At 41.0% G+C, this 22,098-nt stretch overlaps 1 protein-coding gene across 1 annotated transcript in view; it reads left to right on the top strand.

The window, feature by feature from the left end:
• APOB (apolipoprotein B) overlaps positions 1-22,098 on the top strand; it is a 59,005-nt gene that overhangs the window by 21,231 nt on the left and 15,676 nt on the right. The window contains exons 10-25 of the mRNA XM_086926274.1: positions 2,340-2,567; positions 3,199-3,316; positions 3,430-3,576; positions 3,810-4,021; positions 6,225-6,462; positions 7,007-7,183; positions 7,956-8,147; positions 8,672-8,839; positions 9,403-9,614; positions 13,458-13,640; positions 14,367-14,488; positions 15,063-15,273; positions 16,763-16,938; positions 17,587-17,762; positions 18,725-18,867; positions 20,097-20,470. Coding sequence (XP_086782400.1) covers positions 2,340-2,567; positions 3,199-3,316; positions 3,430-3,576; positions 3,810-4,021; positions 6,225-6,462; positions 7,007-7,183; positions 7,956-8,147; positions 8,672-8,839; positions 9,403-9,614; positions 13,458-13,640; positions 14,367-14,488; positions 15,063-15,273; positions 16,763-16,938; positions 17,587-17,762; positions 18,725-18,867; positions 20,097-20,470 — 3,077 coding nt within the window. The remainder of the gene's footprint in view (positions 1-2,339; positions 2,568-3,198; positions 3,317-3,429; positions 3,577-3,809; positions 4,022-6,224; positions 6,463-7,006; positions 7,184-7,955; positions 8,148-8,671; positions 8,840-9,402; positions 9,615-13,457; positions 13,641-14,366; positions 14,489-15,062; positions 15,274-16,762; positions 16,939-17,586; positions 17,763-18,724; positions 18,868-20,096; positions 20,471-22,098) is intronic.

Genomic DNA, 22,098 nt, shown 5'->3' on the forward strand with positions numbered 1-22,098 from the left:
TCACAAAATGGTTTGATAGCTCAAGGTTTTTCTTATTGTCCCAGTCTGTTCCTAAACAAGGTAAAGGGATAGGAGTTCACCTTACGCACCCGGGTTCTACCACCGGTTCCCCTAAAAGATCATCTGCTATTCCTAGGCGTGCTAAGGTGGGCCACCAATCGATAGTTTGTCCCAGTACATTGGACAGCATTTGGAATACCTTGTGCTGTTAATCTCTTATGACACACTAGTCCCATACCGTATGGATAAAATCGCCTGTTTTGAAGCGGTACCCTTGTACATGTAGAAGAGGGGGGTCTAGCCCATAGACTACAGTCTCTCAGGAGTACACTTGTGCAAGAAATTAAGTTCAGCTATAATTCGATGAAATGGCTAACTCCTGTGGCATCATAACTTCTCTCAAGTCATACTCTCCCAAAGTACCTATCTTTTCACATGTCACTCTTAAACCATTGCAAAGATCTAGTGCATTAGATATTAAGGAGTGGTAGAGTATTGAGGTCCCACCCTTACCCACATAGCCAACTACCAACTTTGTGTCTACTAGATTATATGAAGGAAGGTGTTTGGCATCTGCTCAGTGAATGTTAAGGGCATTTATCAATTGTAGGCATTTGTAGAATCGGGACTTGTGCAGCTCAAAATCACTCTGCAAGGTTGCAAATGACTTTTTATGTGATCACCCATCTATACATCTCATAGATTCGCAATACTAGTAGCATCACTATTTTCAAATTTGCTCAAACAATCTATGTGTGGGGACAATATTACATACCACAGCGGAGTCTCTTGGGATAGCGCACCCCACCATTTAGTCCACTAGATAGCGTTATTACAGCAGTCAAGAACCACTTTTTCATGCCTGGCAGGTCCCTACACAGAAATCCCTGGAGGCCTGTTCCATCCAATAAGATCAATTCAAGAGATAATGCAGTGTCCCTTGTAGAACCCCAATTTTCTTATTTTTTTATATTACCCAGCTGTGCAGCTCAATATTATAAGCATACCCGTGGAGCAGGAAGGAGCACCTCCCTCACAAAAACAATCCTCAGAGGCAATTCCTCTAGTTGTGCTTGCTGCAGGATGAAGCACACATAGAAAGAGGAAGTAACAAGAAGACATGAAGTAATTTCTCCTCGCTATGCCCCCTCTCCCGGGAAAGGCGTAGCTTTTTGACGCATTCCCAGGTCTACCAGTGATGACAAATCTGAAAATGCGTCAAAATCCATGGGAGTTGTGTTGGAACACCCACACAACAACACCCATGAAATCCCTACCCAGGGCATACTAATGCAACACAATGATTTACACTGCGTTGCCTTATTCCTGATTTATCAAGCCACACAGGACCTTGAAAAGTGGCGGTGCATGCCTTGATAAATTGTGTTTTAAGGTTTGCATCATGCATGCACCACATTGCATGGTGCAAATGCGATGGAAACCCTCGATAAATAAGGTGCCTAATGTTCCCAAAAACCCAATCCCTTTCCAATAACCAGTCAAAAGAAGACTTACTGGTAACGCCTCGTCTCGTCCTGTATGGCAAATCTGGAGGCCATATGCCCAAACCCCACCAGTCCCCTAGACTTAGCCCAACAGCCCCCGAGGACAGACAGCATTTGTATGTCTAATGTATCTCCGAAACATAGTGGTTTCAGATGGGCACACTGTTTATCAGAAGGCCATCGTGGTTTCTAGCTCTCAATTATAGTATGTTCACTGGCCTAAGTTTTTTTCTAACATGTTCATAATATTTCCTTTGACATTGAAATGGGAAAACTATAATCGGGCAGTAACATGATGAGGTAGGATTCAGAACCCCTCACTCCTGGGCATGGACTATCTTAAGCAGCGGTGTAGGAAGGGGGGGTGCTGTGAGTGCGTGCCGCCCCGGGTGTCATCACTGAGGGGAGAAGGGGGGGGGGGGGGGGATGGAAAAAATATGTACGTATTGAAACGCTTTAGTTCAGTCATTAAACACAATGAAAGGCGGCTGAACTCGACGGGGCGGTGGGGTGGGGCGGGGGGTTTAGACAAAAAATGTTCCCCACCGGTTACCACCGACCTTGCTACAACACTGATCTTAAGGATTCCGTACCAGTCATTGTAGTTTGGGGTTTGACTATAGTTGGTCGATGCAGGATCAACAAGCCAGCATTCTAAAACATGCACAAAAAGGATTTAAGATAGAATTTGTATATCTTTTGACAACTGGACGATGTTTAAAAATTAGGTAACATTTTTAGGATGTGCATTTAGTTTGCTTACTCCTGATAGGAGCATTAAAGATGTCTATTGCTTGAATAACGAGTAGTTTGTGTTCCCCCCTTTTTTTTCAGCCCTGTCGCTATCCAGGCCCTGGTTCAGTGTGGTACTCCTGAGTGCTACAGCGCTCTCTTCCAAAGTTTGAGAACCGAGAACGTCTCTCCTCTGCTGGCAGACGCTGTGACGTACGGACTGGGACAATTGCCATCCGCATGCCCCAAAAGAGTGCGCGAGCTTCTCAACATGGCTCAGTACCGGCAAAGCCGAGCTTCATTCTATGCCTTGAGCTCCGCGGTGAATGAGTAAGTAATGAGTGTCTACGGCACCAAATGATGGATCCATTCTCTTTCTAGGATCACAAGCTTTTTTACTCAATGCATGAACAATTTTTCGCCTCTTTGTATTTTGTTGGATATTATTTGGATCATTATTTCTCTCAATAAAATCCTCTTGAAATGAAAAATGCATGAACAATATCCTGAAGTGTCCTGGCCTCATTATTGTGATCATCCCTCTTACATGATATGAAATTGATGAAGGTCACCTTGACCATGAAGGGCTGGCCACTATTTCTAGCTAGAATTACATCTCAAAATCCGATATTAGAAGAGTGAGTGCTGCAAGGAGAAGAATCATCAGGCATTGAAGGAAGGAAAGCACGAAGGTCCTTGTTACAAGCTCGTCTGGTAATCTCCTGGTAACTGTAGCCCCTCTTAATTACCGATAACAGAGGTACCAATCACTCCAGAGGGCCTGGAGTGATGAGCATACATTTTGTCTAAGTCAGGGGACAAGAAATGGCTTTATTGGTTACATATTAAAACGTGACGCATATCTATATGTATGTTTTCTGCTAATATAAAAAAGCTGACTGTAGTTTTAGGTAGAGTAAGTCGTTGACACTGTTAACTTACTGGAACATTCTTGAATCAGCCTTTATGCAGACAGCCAGACCCTGATACCGGAAGTGCGCGATGTTGCAGAATTCATGGCATCCCTCCTGGCGAATGAGTGCTCCGGTGATGAAGATAAGACCTACCTGACCCTAAAGGTATGCCTCACTTATCCCCTTCTGGAAAACGCCCTGCACTGAACTCCAGTCTTTGTAGTGATAACTGTGCTTCTCAGATCGCACGTCATAAGGGTTTCCTGTTTTTTCTATAGGCAATCGGAAATATGGGCAAAGCTCTGGATGACACTTCTTCAGTAGTGACGCAGGCGCTTTTGGGTTGTGCAAAAAGCCAAACGCCATCTCTTTCCGTGCAGAAAGCTGCAATTCAGGCCTTCCGAAAGATGTGGATTGCAGATGAGGTGAGTCAGTATGCCTGAGCACGGGTATGAGCATAATGGTAACGGCAGGTGCGTGCAACTGCAGTCAACATCATGATGTGTTTTCTAAAGGACAGACTCTGTCATAATATTTCACACCGACTGAGGGAGAGGTCGATCCTCAATGAAAAAAAAATGCTACAATGTCGGTGTGGCAATGTTGTCACAATGAACACTAGACGTAATCTGCGTCCTTTTTCGACTTTCTTTTGCAGGTCCGGTCCACCATGCTTCAGATCTTCCAGGATGGCAGCAGCCCAGTAGAAAAGCGCCTAGCAGCCTATCTTGTGCTAATGAAAGACCCAACTCCTTCTGACATCACCAAAGCAACCAGAGTCCTCGCGAGGGACAGGAATGAGCAAGTGAAAAGCTTTGTTGCGTCTCACATTGCTAACATCTTGAACTCTGATGCACCAGACGTCAAAGAGTGAGTAGAGAGAATGTAACTTATCCCCCAGAGAGAAAACCTACACCACCTGTACCAGACCTCTGACATTTAGTTAGCTTGGCTACACCTTCCAGCATTCAGATGACTAACATTCATTGAGTGAAACAACATCATCACCATTTAGTGACTAAGTCAACAGCATCCAGTACCAGACTGGATGGAGAGGTGATCCATAATACCGACAGCACCTACAGAATTGTACTCTTGTAAACACTTAGATACACTTTCATGAACCTTCTACCCTGAAACTGTACATAGAACTGCACCCCAAAAAGGCAATTGTTTCCAGAAAGGAAAGGAGATGGAAACCCTCCTAAATGTTATATGAGGTGAGGGGATTAAATGCAGAGTAGTTTGAAATGAAATGAAAATGAAAATGTGTGAATGTGCATTTCAGCCACACATAGCTAGATTGTTAAACGCACAAATTGTCGTAAAGTATGCTTGGAAAACCAGGAGTTTGCATGGAAATCTTCAATTTGCACAGATTTCCATGTATATTATTTGTATGAAACTTTTACAAATTGAAACTCTGGGCTTCTCTTAAGAAAAGAGATTTTGGGACTAATTTACTGATCTTGAAACTTAGAGAACTGGGTTTTAATTTCAGATTTGGAATGTCACCACACATTATGCGAGTCTGAGCAAATCAGATAATCTCCTTTTGCTTGGAAATGTACTGTGAGAAAGTGAATTATTAATTTGGGAGTGTATGACCCACCGGCATAATATCGCACTCCCTTCTAGGTTTCAACGCATGTCTTTAAGAAAACTCTGCTCAGCCCCTTGTAGCTACGCTATTGTATTGTAATTGCATGTATATAGTGCTTACTAGCCCTGATGAGGCGTCAAAGCGCTTTTTCGGCAGGTAGCACGCTACTCCTGAACCCATAAAGGATTAGTGGTAAATCAGTATACTGAAAATATGAAAGTAATTTGAGGGGTGAATATGTTAGTCAGTTATTTGGATTGATAAGGATAGAAGGGGGATAGACGAACAAGTAGCAGGCAATTCCCCAGAGCAATGCTCGATTGTGTCAAGTAATAGTAAACAACATTAAAGGTAAAATAATGAGATACTAGCAGTGGGAAAAAAAATAAAATAGAAAAATATAAGCAGAATGACATAAATGGCTGCAAGAGAATCATGGGAGTATGACATATGTTGTGTTTCCGAAGAAAAAGTCAAAAATGCTCACAGGAACAATGGATTTGTAAATGGTATTGTTAGTCTATCTGCATTGGCAAAAATGGTCATCAGAGAAAGCTCTTGCACTAAAAATGAAAACAATGAAAAGTTGCCTGCAGTCTGCTCAGCCTCTTAGAGACTAGTAGTACAGAAATAGAGTCAGTAACATTTAATCCACGCACACACAAATGATTCTGACCTTCCTAATACCGGGGAACTCCTATGCTGGATGGTTTATCTCTTTCCTTTCTTCCTGCTTCAGTCCCAATTTTTTGAAGATCCTGGAAAAGTCATCCTTGATCTAGCACACAGCTCCCAGGATTCCAGAGAAGGCTGCTTAAGACCAGGTCTCTCTCAATCCAGGGCTCCCACAGGGCCCAGTGCAGATCACACCCAACTGGGCAAGAGTCTCCCCCACGGAACGGAGCCTTTCTTCATCCTTTTGAGTGATATTCTACGTATGCATGATGTAAATATGTGTAATCTCCTCTTTAGAATCACTGCAGTGTAGCATTCTTCTACACATTTTGCACATGCAGTTAGATCACTTGACTGTAGGTGCATATATTTATGGAATTGTGCTTAAAACATTACTTCAGTACACCAGAACTGATCACAATCTCATGAAACAAATTGGCAGTTTTCACTTTATTTAATGCCCTATATTATATAACTTTGTGGATCCGCACTTTTAACAAACTCTATGGATTCACCTTTCTAGCTCATTTATGAATATGCCAATATCTAAAATGGTGTGTATTTCTTTTTCTGTGCTATTTATAAGTGCAAATATGTAGTAGTGCATATCACTATGGGGCATCACCAGCGTAACTAACTCCGTTTTATTTTCTGTTGAACTATACCCATTGTCCTTGGCTAGTTAGTACATATCTTCAACCATATTCAATATTTAACCACAAACTTCAGAGCTGAAAATATTACTGTAGCCCCAGACGTTTGTACAGATATGCTGTCTGCTTGTTGTTTTATTAGACTTAAAGGCAAAGTACAAGAGGCTCTGAAAGGATCTGAAGTCCCAACAGTGAAGGATTTCAGGAAGTTCTCCCAAAATTATCAGATCTCCAAGAGTGTTTCCATGCCTGACGAGGACGAGGCTGTGACTACCAAAGTAGAAGCAAATTTGATATTTGATGGCATTGGCTACATGCCCGAGGAAGCCATGCTGCAGGCAACACTAAATGTTTTGGGCGAGCAGATTGATATATTTGAGGTATGTGCATTAAGAATCATCTGTATTTGAAAATGTTGTTACTGAAACTCGCAAGCGTTACATCTGGTATTATCCTTATAATGTAAATCTGGACAAGTCCCAATGCTGTATGGAGATTCATTTGCATGGGATTCATAAAGTATTTGATTAGGCAATAGAGAACTATCTTACTAAGAAGGTTTTGATTGAGCAGTGTACAATGGTGAATAGGGAAGTATGTGATTAAGACAAGTGTGATAGAGGATAAAGACGTATGTGATTGAGAGCCAAGACCTATGTGACAGAGAAGTGTGTGATGCAGAATACAGAAGTATGTGATATAACGTTAGAGAATTCCCATCTTCAAACTATTGACAAGCCTACATGTCCACCTTCTCCACAACTAATATTAAAATGAAAAGTATCTCTCCTTAATAGCATTGATGGTCTTTAATTTTTTGTGATTTATATTTCACTCCTGGTCGGAATCATTCTACATTTTAACTCTTTCAAAAACTTTGAATTCCCTTCCAAAAATGGATCTTCTTCCTTCCATTTGATGCAGATTGGATTTGACGGAAAGGGCTTTGAGCCAACATTGGATGCATTGTTTGGAGAAAAGGGATTCTTCCCTGACAGTGGCATGAAAGCCCTGTACTGGCTAGATGGCAAAGTACCAGAAAAAGTCTCTGAAGTTCTGTTTAAGTGGTTTGGAGTCTCTAAGAACAATAATCAGAAGCAGGTATGTTCATCATACGTATCCATTCTTAGATTTTACATATCATAGACAGACCCACGCACTCTTTGTAAATAGTATTCCTTGCAAATATGAAGACTCTTATCTTAAATTGTTTTGTGAACCTGATGTTGCTTTTTACTATCAAATGATAGTGACTGTGGAGGGGATTGCACATTACATGGGAATAATGCAAGAAATAGCTCAATGCTACAGATAAAATTTCAGCAACTCATAGTTTCTTCTTCCAGTACAAGTGAAATTAATTGGAAAACATATGTAGTATAGGTAACCAAGAGATGGGAGTTGGAGGATTTAAAAGAGATGTAGAGTGATGACTGAGTTGTAAGGTACATCTGATCCAAAGCAATAAAGAAGTATTTATCATACATTAAAAAAATTTACGTTTTTTAACAACAGGACTTACAAACAAGCAATACATTGTTGCCGCAATTCAGTGGAACATACTATCTGTTGTTGATGGGCTGATGAGCGGAAATGAGCCCACATCTTGTCATTGGATACCTGCTTTCTGTGAAAATGTTCCTGTAGAAGCTGCCAATGAACTCCTCTCACTTGCACATATTTAATAATCTTGTGCATTGTACTTTCTCGAAATATATATCTATCTATATATATATATATATATATATATATACACACACACACACATGACGCAAACACATATATGAACATAAACAATAATTTTATGTATGTATGTATATCTATATACTTAATGTACTTATTAAATAATCTTGGATTCTATTTCATTTCTCAGGATTTCACCAGAGGAATGATGTCCAACATAGAAAAGCTGATTAAAGAAGTGAGTGCAAGTGATTCACCGGAAGCTAAGGCCTACCTGCGCATCTTGGGAGAAGAACTGGGCTACATAAAATTCAGCGATTTTAAAGTACTGGGTAACATGCTCCTGAAGAGTCTACATGCATCACAGGATCTTCCAGCTCAGGTATGTATGAGAAGAGGAGGCACATAAATTCATATCTGAAATACAGAAATGTTATAGATTGGCAGATGATCAAGGCATTGTATTACCTTCGATACATCCACACTTCAAAGAACTCACTCTATACTTAAGAATAAGGCGATGGTATCCTATCTCATCTACAGAAAGAAAACAAGGAAGTCTAAAATCTCCTCAGTTACTTTTGGACAAGTGCTGCAAATAGAACTAACACAGTTTTCAGAGTAATCGATTAATATATGATCTTCATCAAGGCATGACTTTTATAGGAACCTTCCCATGATCTCTTCACTTCCAAAGAAGTTTATGGGGCCATATCTCCTTATACAATAGTATTTATAGAAACACAAAAATGTCAATTATGTTTTCCACCATACACAAAAACGTAATGCACAGTTCATTTTCAATCCTTCCATAACACCAAAAATGTCATACAAACGTTGTGACCTTTTTATTTTTTGTTTGGTGTTTTACATTTCACTACAGCAATATTGTTACCTTTCTCACAGATTATACAGGCTTTATCCAAAGGCACACAGGGTGACCTGTTTCTTCATTACATCTTCATGGACAATGAGTTTGATCTGCCGACGGGGGCTGGGTTCCAGCTGCACTTCTCCCTGTCTGGAATTGTTGCTCCTGGAGCAAAGGCCGGACTAAAGATTCAGACCAAAAACGTAAGTCTATATATACCCTTTTTGTTTTATTATTTTATTGTTTAATATTTATTACATTATAAGGATTCTTGAAAACCCATATTATTTGTTTTATTTATTTTTTCTGTCTGTAGTTGTGATCAATTCACAAAAGAATTTATGAGTATGAGAATTATTAATCTTGTAGTACTACCTACTTAACATACTCACAAATGCCTTAGTGAACGTCAGAAAATATGCTTATACAGTTGGTGAAAATAAAAAGACCTGCACCTTCTTTGCCTTTTCAATAATTGAGAGTGGACATTTTGGACCTTATTCTTATTATTCTTATTATTTACGAGTATGTGAATAGTACTCCAAAAGTACGGCTTCAACTACTCCTAAATGCTTCAGATATTACTGATATGATCTAACCTTAGTAATTAAGACAAAAGGGGCAACATTTAAGAAAGTGAAGTATTACGAAATGAAATGCTGACAATAAAAATCATAATTACTCTGGGACGGTTTTAATGTTAACTTGAAAGATAATGAAATGTGCATAAGATATATTGACACTGACATAATTGTGTATCACACAGATGCTAGCGGCGGTGTCCGTAAAACCAGCAGTAGCCATAGAGTTTATTACACATGTTGGAATACACATCCCTGCGTTCGCCAGAAATGGCGTTCAGATGAACTCTAACATCTTCCATGAGTCTGGAGCTAGTATCAATGTTGCTGTTAAGGAGGGGCAGGTCAAGTTTTCCATTCCATCTCCAAAGCAACCCACACAACTCTTCAGTTTCAGGTATGTCTAGATGGATAAAACCTATGTTTTGTTTTACTATAGCAACTATACATGTTTAAGAGTGCAGAGCTTAGCCCCCTGATACCAGGATGCCATTTAAATGTATCTTCTAACCTCAATATTTACATTCTCTTGAAACAAAACATGATACTAAGGACACATTTCACAAACATGTTTGGTGATTTATTCATACATTTTGCCTTAATTTTTCTACCTTTTGGGGTCAGCAAAATTCCTTTTAATCATACATGGAAATGTATGAAGATTTTATATTTACATCATAAATAAAATAATAAATAATAAAGAGATTGTAAAGCGCCTGGTTACACTGGCTAGTGTGTCCCCGCGCTGCGGCGAGAGGATGCTACAGAGAAGTCTGGAAAGAGCAGGCAGAGCCCAAAGAGCTCTATGTCTGGAAGAGCCATGTCTTCAGTTTCTTCCTAAAGATTTTATCAGATTGTTCCATCCGAAGATCCATGGGAAGCACATTCCACTGTTTAGCTGCCATGTAGCGGAAAGATCGCCCCCCCCCCCCCCCCCCCATTTTCATTCTTTTTATTACTGGGACTTGAACAAGCCCTGAGCTCTGAGAACGCAAGGCCCTAGTCGGGGTGTAGGGGGACAGTAGGTTGTGCTAGTAATTTGGGCCTCTCCTCATCAGGATCCATTGACTGCTACATAGGGCCTTGAATTCCCGGAAAGCTGGAAGCATGCCGACATCAGCGCCCTCCTCAAGAAGCCCAAAGAGGACCCCAAGGATCTCAAGAACATCCAGCCCATCTCCCTGCTCCCGTTCCCAGCGTAGGTCATCAAGAAAATCGTCAACACGCAACTGGCCCGCCACCTCGAGGACAACAACATCTTAGACCCATCCCAGTCTGGATTCAGACGAAACCACAGCACCGAGACAGCCCTCATCCCCGTCACAGGTGACATCAGGCGCCAACTAGACAATGGCAAAACATCAGCTCTTATCCTCCTGGACCTGTCAGCCGCCTTCGACACGGTCTGCCACAGCACACTAAAGACTCGCCTCCATGAAGCCGGAATCCAAGAGAAGGTCCTCGACTGGACAACATCCTTCCTCTCCCGCAGATCCCAGAGCGTCTGCCTCCCACCCTCCCGTTCCGAAGCCACCGACATCATCTGCGGAGTATCCCAGGGCTCATCCCTCAGCCCGACACTGTTCAACATCTCCATGGCCCCCCTCGCAGAAGTGGTTCGCCAACACAACCTCAACATCATCTCCTACGCCGACAACACCCAGCTCATCCTCTCCCTTACCAAGGGCCCACTCACTGCCAAAACCAACCTCCACGAGGGAATGAAGGCCGTCGCAGATTGGATGAGGAGCAGCCGCCTAAAGCTGAACTCGAACAAGACGGAGGTCCTCATCCTCGGACTTACCACCTCCGCCTGGGACGACTCGTGGTGGCCGACCACGCTGGGACCGGCACCCACACCCACCGACCACACACGCAACCTAGGATTCATCCTCAACTCCTCCCTCTCCTTGTCAAAACAGGTCAACGCCGTCTCCTTCTCCTACTACAACACCCTCTGCGTGCTCCGCAGGATCTACAAGTGGATCCTCACCGAAACAAGAAGACTGGTGACCCAGACCCTGGTCAGCAGCAGTCTGGAGTACGGCAACGCACTCTATGCAGGAATCCCGCCAAACACCTGCGACAACTACAATGCATCCAAAACGCCTCCGCCCGGCTGATCCTCAACATCCCCTCCCGCAGCCACATCACCCCCCACCTGAGAGAGCTACACTGGCTCCCCGTCAACAAGAGGATCACCTTCAAGCTCCTCACACACGCTCACAAAGCACTCCAGCACACCGGACCAGCCTACCTTAACAGCAGACTAGGCTTCTACACCCCTACCCGCCAGCTTCGCTCCGCCAGCCTTGCCCTCACCGTTGTCCCCCGCATCGAACGAGCAACCTCCGGTGGCAGAGCCTTCTCCTTTCTCGCCGCCAAGACCTGGAACACCCTCCCCACCCACCTGCGGCAGACCCAAGACCTGCTCACCTCCAGAAGACTCCTCAAGACCTGGCTCTTTGAGCAGTAGCGGCACCCCCTCCCTCAGCACCTTGAGACCCTCAAGGGTAAGTAGTGCGCTTTATAAGTAGATTGATTTATTCATTCATTGAAGAGAATTCTTTCCCTTATTGGGAGCCAGTGTAGAGTAGTTCAGGCATTTTTGGATGAGGCTCTCCTAGTAAGCATCATGACTAGGTGGGCAGCAGCGTTCTGGATGTATTGTAATCTTTGCATGCTCTTTTTACTGACGCCTATGTAGAGTGCATTCCCATAGTCCAAGCGAGAGGTGACAAATGCGTGGACTAGGGTTTTCCTGGCAGCTACCGGGAGCACATCTAAGGTCTTCCGGACGCCCTTCATTATTGCAAACCACTTTCCCGCAACCGTCCTGGTGTGGTGATCAAAGGAGAGCCACATCCCCAAGTTCTTAACCTCCTCCTTTGGGGTGGGGTTGGTGCCCAAAGTCTGCAGCCACCATCTAGGTGACCATATTGAGGGAGCCCTTCCCACAATTACGACCTTGGCCTTGCCGCCATTCAGCTTTAACCAGTTGTTAGCCATCCAGACTGCAAGCTCTTGTAGGCATGCAGAAAAGTTAGCAGCAGCTTCTTCTTGAGATTGGGACAGGGATACGACAAGCTGCATGTCCTCTGGATATGACACGACACTGATGTCGTATTTTTCAATGATTTTAGACAGAGGGGCCATATACAGATTAAAAAGCTTAGGGTTAAGTATAGAGCCCTGGGGTACCCCCTGCCCTAACCTGATATTCTTGGAGTAATACTGCCCTTGGGATACTTTAAAGCTCCTGTCCTGTAGGACAGCAATCCTCCATCACTTATCTTGCTTCCATTGATTATCCACAGTCCACGCTAGTAAGTTTGAAATTCCACAAAATTGTTTTTTTTCTCTACAGACAGAATTTTTTTTCCTGGAGAGCAACACCTCTTCTGCATTTCTTCTAAATATTGGATGTTTCCTTCCTTTTTCAAACCTAGAATTGCAGGATATTTTGCAGGACTATACTTATGCGTATTTCCAGGGTAGGAAACAATCTTAAAAAGGTTTATGCATGCCAACGTTTTACAAGTTGGTTAGTATTCACTGCATTTTCCATGGCCATCCCATGACATCCTGCCAAACCCCTGTCCTCCTCCAAGCTCTAGCCATAGAGATGCAGGCTTTCTCTGACATACGTCTACAGTACTGACTTCCATCTGTAAATATATGATAAAACACATTGGATACAAACATTAGTACATCTTTGTAGGATTTGGACACTTTTACACAACAGGATGAAAATCGAGTTGATCTCTTTGGCAAGCTCATTACACAACACAATTCTACAAATATTGTAAACAATATTGTTCTTGAAAAAAATGCTAAATGTTCATTTCATCCAAACATGCCTAGTAGTGATGGGCCTTTTAGCACCTTTATTGTAAACTTATGATCAGACATTCAAAAGTGGTCGAATTTTCCATAGTCATCATGAGGCAGCCAATCACACAACTCCTCAATATGATCGCCTCATATGCAGTCTTTGTTTAGTGCATTATTCAGAATTTCGTGATACTTGACCATGGTTCTATCAATGCTGAAAAATTTCTACATTAGATTACCAACTGTGCATCCATCACCCGGGTGCTGTCAAGCTCTGTAGTACCCACCAATTTGACCACTTATGTTGTGCAACATGTCAACAGGGTAGCATCATTTTCTGTGAATAGTCTAACTGAGATATGACGACATTTCTATATTGACACTAATGAAGGTATATTTTTTCCAGTAACAAGCTGCACTTGATCTCCACATCTAAGTCAGAAGTAATGCCATCAATCATTGAGAACAGGGAGTCGCGGTCATCTTGCAAGCCTTTCTTTATTGGTCTCAAATTATGCACCAATATTGCCTACTCTAACGCAAGCTCCATAGATGCAGCACCCTACTATCCATTGACTGGGGAGACTAAGTAAGTTGTTTATAAAGTTGTACTAATGAAAATAATCTACAGTTATGATTTACTTGAACGGAGAGTGTTCGGCTAACACATAGTCAACTATCTAGATATAAAGATTGTAAGATCATCACACATCTTCTCCAACAAAGCAGAGTTGAGCAAAATATTTCATGGAGAAAGAGAAAGTGCACGTTTTACTCTTGAACAATTGAGAACAAAGGCTATGCTAAAATCACACCATATCATATTTTCCATGAACGCGTGTATTTTCTGAAAATGTCAATGTTTTATTTTCACCGAAAGTGGTAATACGTTTCAAAAAAACGTTTTAAATTTTTATTTAGCAACACGTTTGCATAATCTTGTTGTTCAAAAACTCTAAACCTATGTATATACGTTTTAAATCAGTTTTCGCATTTATTTATAACACTGTTTTTTTAGGGAAAATACATTCTTATAACATTTCCCTGGGTGATTAGAAAAGAGATATTTTGCAAATTGATTTCAACTTCATAACACAAAATAAATGCTTGGCACACACATTCCTCATATCCCTAATTAAAAGATTTACCTTTAACTTTATGGGCGCTATTTACAATAATTTGTCCTGAAGTTTTTTACTCATTGTTTTAAGTGTAATATTGCTACTGTAAAAATAAAGATGCACAACATCAGCGGATACACAAAATGTATGTGGATTTTACAGATCTAGTCATTGAAATGTTGCTAACTTTTCAGATTTGAAGTGGAGATCCAACCCACATTTACAGTGGATGAATACACAGCTAGTGCCACCTATGAGCTGAAGAAAGAGGAGGGAGATATGGTCGATACTCTGAAATTTACTGCTCAAGCTGTGGGTAAGCAGAAACGAATGCCACAATAAAGTATTGGAAATGTGGCACTGTAGGAGAGTGTGCATGCATTTTCTTAGGGGTAGCAGAATAATAGGATAGAAAACATAGGAAGTTGGGGGTCTATTTTTCTGAGATCGTCGGAAATTCATCCCATAGTCTTTCTCATATCTTTTGAGTACATTTATGGCTTTCGTTCAATTGACAAAATCCAGGAGTTTGAAAGGAAACGCAAGACAGATGGGATGGGGGTGATCTTGGAGATTCCCTGAGTGAATGTCATCCATGACCATGCAAAAGCACTAGTGTACTAGTGCCATTGCATTTTAAAACTGTTTTAGTTCATGTTTCTCCATGTGGAAAATATTTTTCGTCATGCCAAGTGTTTGCATGTCTCTCAGAAATTGAAATTAAAAAACAAACAATGAGATCCTTAACATTAAAAGCACAAATTTCCAATAATGAAGAATGAAGATCTTTCTTATACGCTATAATGGGGCAGCTGATACTGCTTTTAGGCGTTAGTAGAATCTCCTTGTGAAACATTGCTTACAAGCTAAGCACATCTTTTTTTCATCAGGATTGGATCCCACTGAGGCTGCACTCACCATCAAATATAACAGAAACAAGATAACCTTGTCGAGTGATGTGAAGATCCCAAAGTTTGATGTTGACTTAGGCATGGGCCTCCGGGTTGATGACACATCCTCTGATGGAAAGAAGACCTTTGCTCTTATCCTTGATCTCAGTAACCATGAGAACCCCGAAGTCGCTCTCTCTGGACGTGTAAGGTAATTCAGCTCCTTCAGCTCAGAGTTCCACAAGGCTAAACCCATGATTTCATGTGAGAATATGTTCTTTTATTGACTTTTTCTAGGAATGGAAATTAGCATCAAACCAGTGTAGCAAGTATGTAAACACCAGGGCCTACTTTAATAAAACATTCTCATTTAAGACACATGCACATTCAGGGCTACTGGAATATCAAAAGCAAACCAACCCTGAACACAGAGGTCAACAACAAGCAACTTGAGCTCATTACACAAATGCGCTTATAAACGTGCTAAAATCGCCTTTTGTTCCTCGCAGGTTCTATAATTAGGGTCTCTCCTCATGAAACAAAAATACCCAATCACTTTATTATCATCTGTACCTAAGGAAGACACTGAAAGAAGTGAGCTTACAGAACAGTGCATCCCAACTACTTTTCAACCCATACTTAAAGATATACTCCGGCAAACCACGCATAGGCGGTTTGTCTCTCCATAAAAATATGACTTTAGAAAACAGATAACTTCTTATTTGAGTGTCCATCTCTGCAGATACAATGCCCTGATACATAACAGTCCACAGAAGTGCATTGTTGATTTCATGGCCTCATTCACACAAGCTATTGCTACAGATTTTTACAAAAAATCCGAGTACATTTAACAAAGAAATTGTACAAATTGTACTACGTTTGTCATTTATTTAATGTCTTCACATTTGGTGAATTGAGAACATGTATTTTATAGACTTCTTACTACATAAACAGAGAAAAAGTGTGAAATGAGCTTTATCCATGTTAGGCACTTAAGCAAATACATTTTAGCCCATTCACTATTTCACAATTAGCAAAAAGGGTGCAACTTCATTTGGCTAGAGACAAATCTTCTTTTCCTTATCACCTTATCTTTCCAGTGAGTTACAATTCTGAAATACACAACGACAGTACCAGTCATACAGCCTTACAACATTACAAAAATAAAATTCAAGACAATTATACAATCATAGGAAGAGAAGGAATGGAAGGCATTATGCTTTTGAGAGCCTGTCCAAACATGGATCGTGGTTCTAGCTTTCAAAAGTTAATATGTAGAAAATGTATTCCCTTATGTGAGATTAGAATATAGTTTAACCCTCATTGAATAAACCATTATCAAGTGATATAGGTATGTAGAACGAGTGACACTACAAACAAATAGTTGAATAAATCAATATAGACGCAGCTTTAGCTGGCAATTTTACTTTCATTGTATTTGCCCGCGAAAAATGATTTGATTTACAGTTCTGTAAAGCGCTTGAATGCCCTTGTGGCATCTGGGTGCTGCTTCTTACCAGAAAAATGCCAAATACTGCAGATCAATAGGTGTTTTGCCACTAGTTAATAAAAAGCCAGGTTTCCAAAGATTTTCTAAAAGACCACAAACTGTAAAGGCTAAACTGGCACATCCGTACCAGAGAGATCGGGTAATGGTCCAGCCTCATCCTGGTATACATTTTTTATTTGTTATTTTACAGCTATGACGGGAAGGACGAGGCGTCTCTGGAAGGGGTGTTTGCCATTCCACGTCTACTTGTGGAAACCACAGCAAAGGCCTTGCTGAAGAAAGCAGCTGATGGTTTCAAGCTTCAGCTGGACTCCTCTACAAATGTGGCTGAACTATCTGTTTCAGAGAGAATTATTTTCACCTACGGTATGTCAACAACGTTTCTACTCGAGGGAGATTACCTCGAGTAGAGGTTTCTCACGCTTTAGAGAGCCATCTTATTTAGTACAATAAAACTTAGAAAATACTATCCACAAGATTGATAAATGCGCTGGTGTGGCCTACATCCTTGTTTTAACATTGACAGAACACATAACATGTACATTAAATGGATGCATTCTATTAATCTAGCTACGACGAAGTTGTAACCTGGAAAGGCAATGTCAATAAATACATTCAGCGGTGGTCCGGGCAGGTAAGTCTGGTGGCGCGGGAGTAGGGATAAAGTCGTCAGGCGATAGAATAGGTAAAATGAAATAATGAAATAAATAAATAAATCCTATTCTGTCGCCATCCCCCTCACCCCGCTCCACCACCTCACCACACTCACCTGCAGGGACCGCTGCTGAGTGTATTGTGTTTACAAACTATGTGCATTATAAGAGAAAGAAGACTTTGTTCTATCAACTGTAAGGTCTCTAAGAGCTTTGAACATTGGTTGTGCAGGTAGGAGGTTCTTAAGTAAAATCCTCATGTACACGTATTTCAGTCACTACATTCTGTTAACTACCGAAGAGTAAGTCATTAATAAAAGCAAATAGCCTACAAATGATGTTTTTTAAATATATTTTTTAGATAATGACAAACTTGAAATTGGATGGGATACTGGAAGCAAATCTGAACTGAAGACTTTGAAGTCCATTCTCAGGGATGCTGCTATCGTCACGGGAGGGTATATCAGTGAAGGGCTGGACCGCAAGGTGGCCAATGCGGATATGACATTGAGACACATAATGTCGCAGTCGCTCGTGGTAGGTGTTGTATATTCTGTTATATAAATGAAATGTTCTCTTGTTAGCCCAATGAGTCCTCTTTCAGTGTTGGCGCCCAATGATGTGACACGCAACCTAGTGCAAGATGTCACATGTGAATCTTGTAGATTTACGGCGAAAATTGTACGGACAATTCATTCAATGCTATTGTCAACTTTATAGACAGAAGGGAGAAGAGAAATGTTGGCAATATGTAATACATGCAGCTGCCCCGCTCTCTCTGTGTGCTTGAAAAAGATTATTTTTTAAAGAAAACCTTAGTAAGGAACCTACTCGCGGCACCTTTGTAGTATTTGTTCTTGTCCTACAATATGCACCTTACATAGTCAGCAACACGTTTTATGTGAATTATGTCCTGAAGGAGCGGTGGTCATGGGACTCTCTCTTGCAGACCAAAGGTAGAAACAAGGAACTGGGAGAGGATCGAGCTGTGAACAACACCTAAAAAACAGCTTGCTTCTAGAAGGGATTGTTTGTATTAGCATCATTAAAAGTAGAATCTTTACATTTAGAGCCCGATTTGATTCATTAGCAGGAATCCTAAAACCACAATGTTGACTTACAGTTACTTAGGATGTTAAGAAAAATTCTGGCACTTTATTTTATCACTAAACACTTGAAAATGAGTTTTTTTCCAGAGTGCAAACTGTTCGTTAATGTGAGTGTACAGCTTCCATCTAGGTAGTAGAAGAAGCTTTTTTAACTCATTTTTAAAACAAAGCACTCAGACATAACATAGGGAACAAGACTGATATATTTTTTTGTGATGAATGTCAGACACTCTCATCATGCATTGTCTACAAGTGCTACAAACACGTCCATATTATTGAGAATCGCACAATGTTTTCACTTGTGCTACGTTGTACCATATACATATGTCAGTTCATGAAAACAGCAGATATCTTTGAAATTTGTGTAATGTGCAGTCATTTTGCTTTTAGGCCTCAAACAACTGGTTGCAGAAGGCATCCAAAGACATCCCTTATGGAACCCAATTGCAAGAGAAAGTGAAGGGCCTGCAAGAGTGGGATTTTCAGGGAATGGGGCTACTGGAGACCATTCCAGAGAGACTCTTCTTAATGAGGTAAGGAAAGGACGGTAAATACTCTTTGGCCTCGAACTTTGAAAAGCTGTGCAATATTCTGATAGCAGACTTTGAGTCGGCTTATGAGTCGGCAGATCCCGAGTGGGATCTTTCTATGGATGATCACAAGAGGCCTAGTATTCCAACACTTGGATTTTACGGGTGTGGTGTCACGTGCCCCAATCATACGCCAGACTGCTAGCCAGTTACATTGTGTGAAGATAGGGCACAGGTGCAACCCCATCTCTACCCGAACAACTGCTGCGGCATGAAGCGCTCTCTCCTGCCAGCGGATACCCTGCCCCTGATACTGCACACATCCCACACACAAACAGGTGCTCCCATTTTTATTTACCACCTGCAAGTGGTAAACAGGAGCAGAATTGTTCCTGGAATATAGACTTTGCATTTGGAAAAGTACCCAGTAATTCTGGAACCACACCACATGGTAATCCCCTTACTGGAGACTATAAATTGAAATTGCTGGATATTATTAATTATGAATTACACTTCCAAAGCACGTGGGTACCTGGGAGAGTTTCCTAGAATTGTAACCTGAGGTCCAAACACAAATACCTTAAATACAGGTGCAGTGAAAATAACCATCTCTCAAACCTTTTTCAATAAGCCTGTAGTGCTTGACTGCATGAAGATCGGAAGGCAGACAATTCCAGAGTTTAAATACGTGATAGGCACTCATAGAACATCGTGTGATCCAATACCGCTAAGAAATCTGCTACTCTTTCTCAATTTCACTAGCTTGGTTTTTTATTTCAAGCTTCATTTTCCTTTTTTTAGGTACTAATTGCTTTCACTGCTTAGCCCCACCATCTGTTTCTCTTTGCTTCATACATTTTCAAACCCTCTCCAACTGTGCTAATCTGTCTCTATTATCTGTTCCTCAACTCCTATTTTCCTTGTCCTTGTCTCATGTTTTTCCTCTTTTACTTGCTAAAATATGTCAGTGTGCTTCAGGTTCATATAGGGATGACTCATTACAGCCTGCTTTACCAAAAATGCTGAAGAGTCAGGTTCTTCAATCATCAACCCAGCCTATTTCTGCTTTCTAAGCATGTGACTGTAAACCGTTTTCTGTTTTGATTTTGTCTGTAGAGAACGTTGGGCACACACACTATAACACGCATAAATGCATGCCATAAAAAATATGAGAGGATTTCAAGTGGTAAACCCAATTTTAAGTAAAATCTTTGTGTTTTTTCCTTTTGCAGTGATGGAAAGGTTAGTTATAAGTTTAACAAGGACAGCATTATCATTGAAATCCCGCTCCCATTTGCTGTAAAACCATCAGATCAGCTCAGGATTCGAAGATTTGCCAGGTCACTTCAAAAGAAAATTGACCGAATAGGATTAGAGCTGGAATCGATACTGCCTGACATTCCAGTCTTCACAAGTCCAGATTCGTACCCCCTGCGCGTGCCACTACTTGGAGTCTTGGCAGTCTCAACAAACATAAAGAGCAATTATTACAACTGGTCTGCATCCTACACTGGAGGCAACTACACCCGTGATGTGTACAGTTTCATCGCAGACTATACAATGAAAGCCGACTCTGCTTTAGATCTCCTCTCCTACAAGTTGGATGGTAAGACACACTTAATACTTAATAATTAATAAAAAATTAGAACAGTGGAATGTTGGGAGCTACAGTGAAAACAATGGAGTGCTCTGGGCTTCTAATGGCTGGAGCAGGCCTTTAATGGCCGGTATAGTCCTCTACGGCAGGCTATAAGGCTAATGTTAACCAGGAGAAAATCATGTTTAGAGGCAATAGAATAACATTGCAGAAGGGTAAATACTTGCTTTACTCACTCTTGATTTAAGAGTCTTATTTTCTACATGTGTTAAAGTTCAGTTTGTATTGTGTGTGCAAGATATAGATAGTTGGAAAACTATGCCAATGCGTGTTTATATATTTCAATAATTTGCTTTGTACTTTTATACCAGGCAATTCATTTGTAACAGATTTTTTTATTCTCTTAGCATTCTTTGTCTTGCCCTTTTTGGCTAAATGTGTGCTTAATTTCTTCTGTAACACTCTTTCTGATACTGGAAGCTTTTGACTATTTGTAGTGGAGACAGGGTGGTACGAGATTAGTCTGTCCCACACTACGAATTATCAGCAGAGCCACACGGGAAAGCAAAATCATCCCAGGCAAACATGTTCAAACTAGGCCCACACTACAGGAGGCAGTAGCTAGATAAGGGTTACTGGCGACCTGGCTGGGCCATAGAGGACATTCCCCTCTGAAGTCAACCTGTTAGCCTGCAGCTCTCCCGGGAAATGCATGGGTGGCCGAATAGCCAGTTCTGCCCAGATTGTAAGGCTTAAAAAAGGCATGATGCAGTTGCTTCTACACACTGCATACCAGGCGTACACTCTTTACAGCTAGTTATTTTGTCAAATATTTTTACTGCCACATTCTCGGATTGTCCTTTGACATGTGCTGGAGAAACGTTTTGCATACTCGCATACTCTGCTAAATGCAAACTGCATATTGGCGAGAATACAGTAATCTTCAATTTTGGCAAAGTGTCTTCACATGTTGCAAACCTAATGTAACAGGATTGCAAATGCCTGAAAATTTCCCAGGTAAAGTGGGGTTAGGTAACTGTTGTTGGCATCATGTATTATCAGCGCCATCTGCTGGTACAGTTGCACCAACGTATTCCTGTCTATTGCTGCCAAGTGTCAGGACCATCCCTGAAGAGCACTGACACTTATTAGGTCTGGCCAGACAGCGCAGCTCTCTGGACACATTGTTACCAATCCCATAACATATATATAAAATATGCTTTGACCTCACCTGTAGGGGATCACTGACAGAATATTGAGCAGAAAATTATCCTATAGATAAAATGTGGTGTCAAATATATCGAGGATCAAAATATTGAGAAGGTAAGTGTAAATACATAAGTATAGATTTACTATTCTTCACTCCACATCTACGTACAATGACGATATATGAACATGTCGGAAAGGCATATATATATATATATATATATATATATATATATATATATATATATATATATATATATATATATATATATGTGGAGTTATGTATAGTAAAACTTTGCATACCCATAGAAATTTACCTTCACAATATTCTTGTCTTCGATATTCTGGACACATTATTTTGTCCACCCAATATTTTGGACTCAATATTTTGTCCAAACACCACGATAGGAGTATTACTCTCTCACCTCCTG

This window comes from Lissotriton vulgaris, chromosome 6 (genome assembly GCF_964263255.1).
Source record: "Lissotriton vulgaris chromosome 6, aLisVul1.2, whole genome shotgun sequence".
Lineage (NCBI taxonomy): Eukaryota > Metazoa > Chordata > Amphibia > Caudata > Salamandridae > Lissotriton > Lissotriton vulgaris.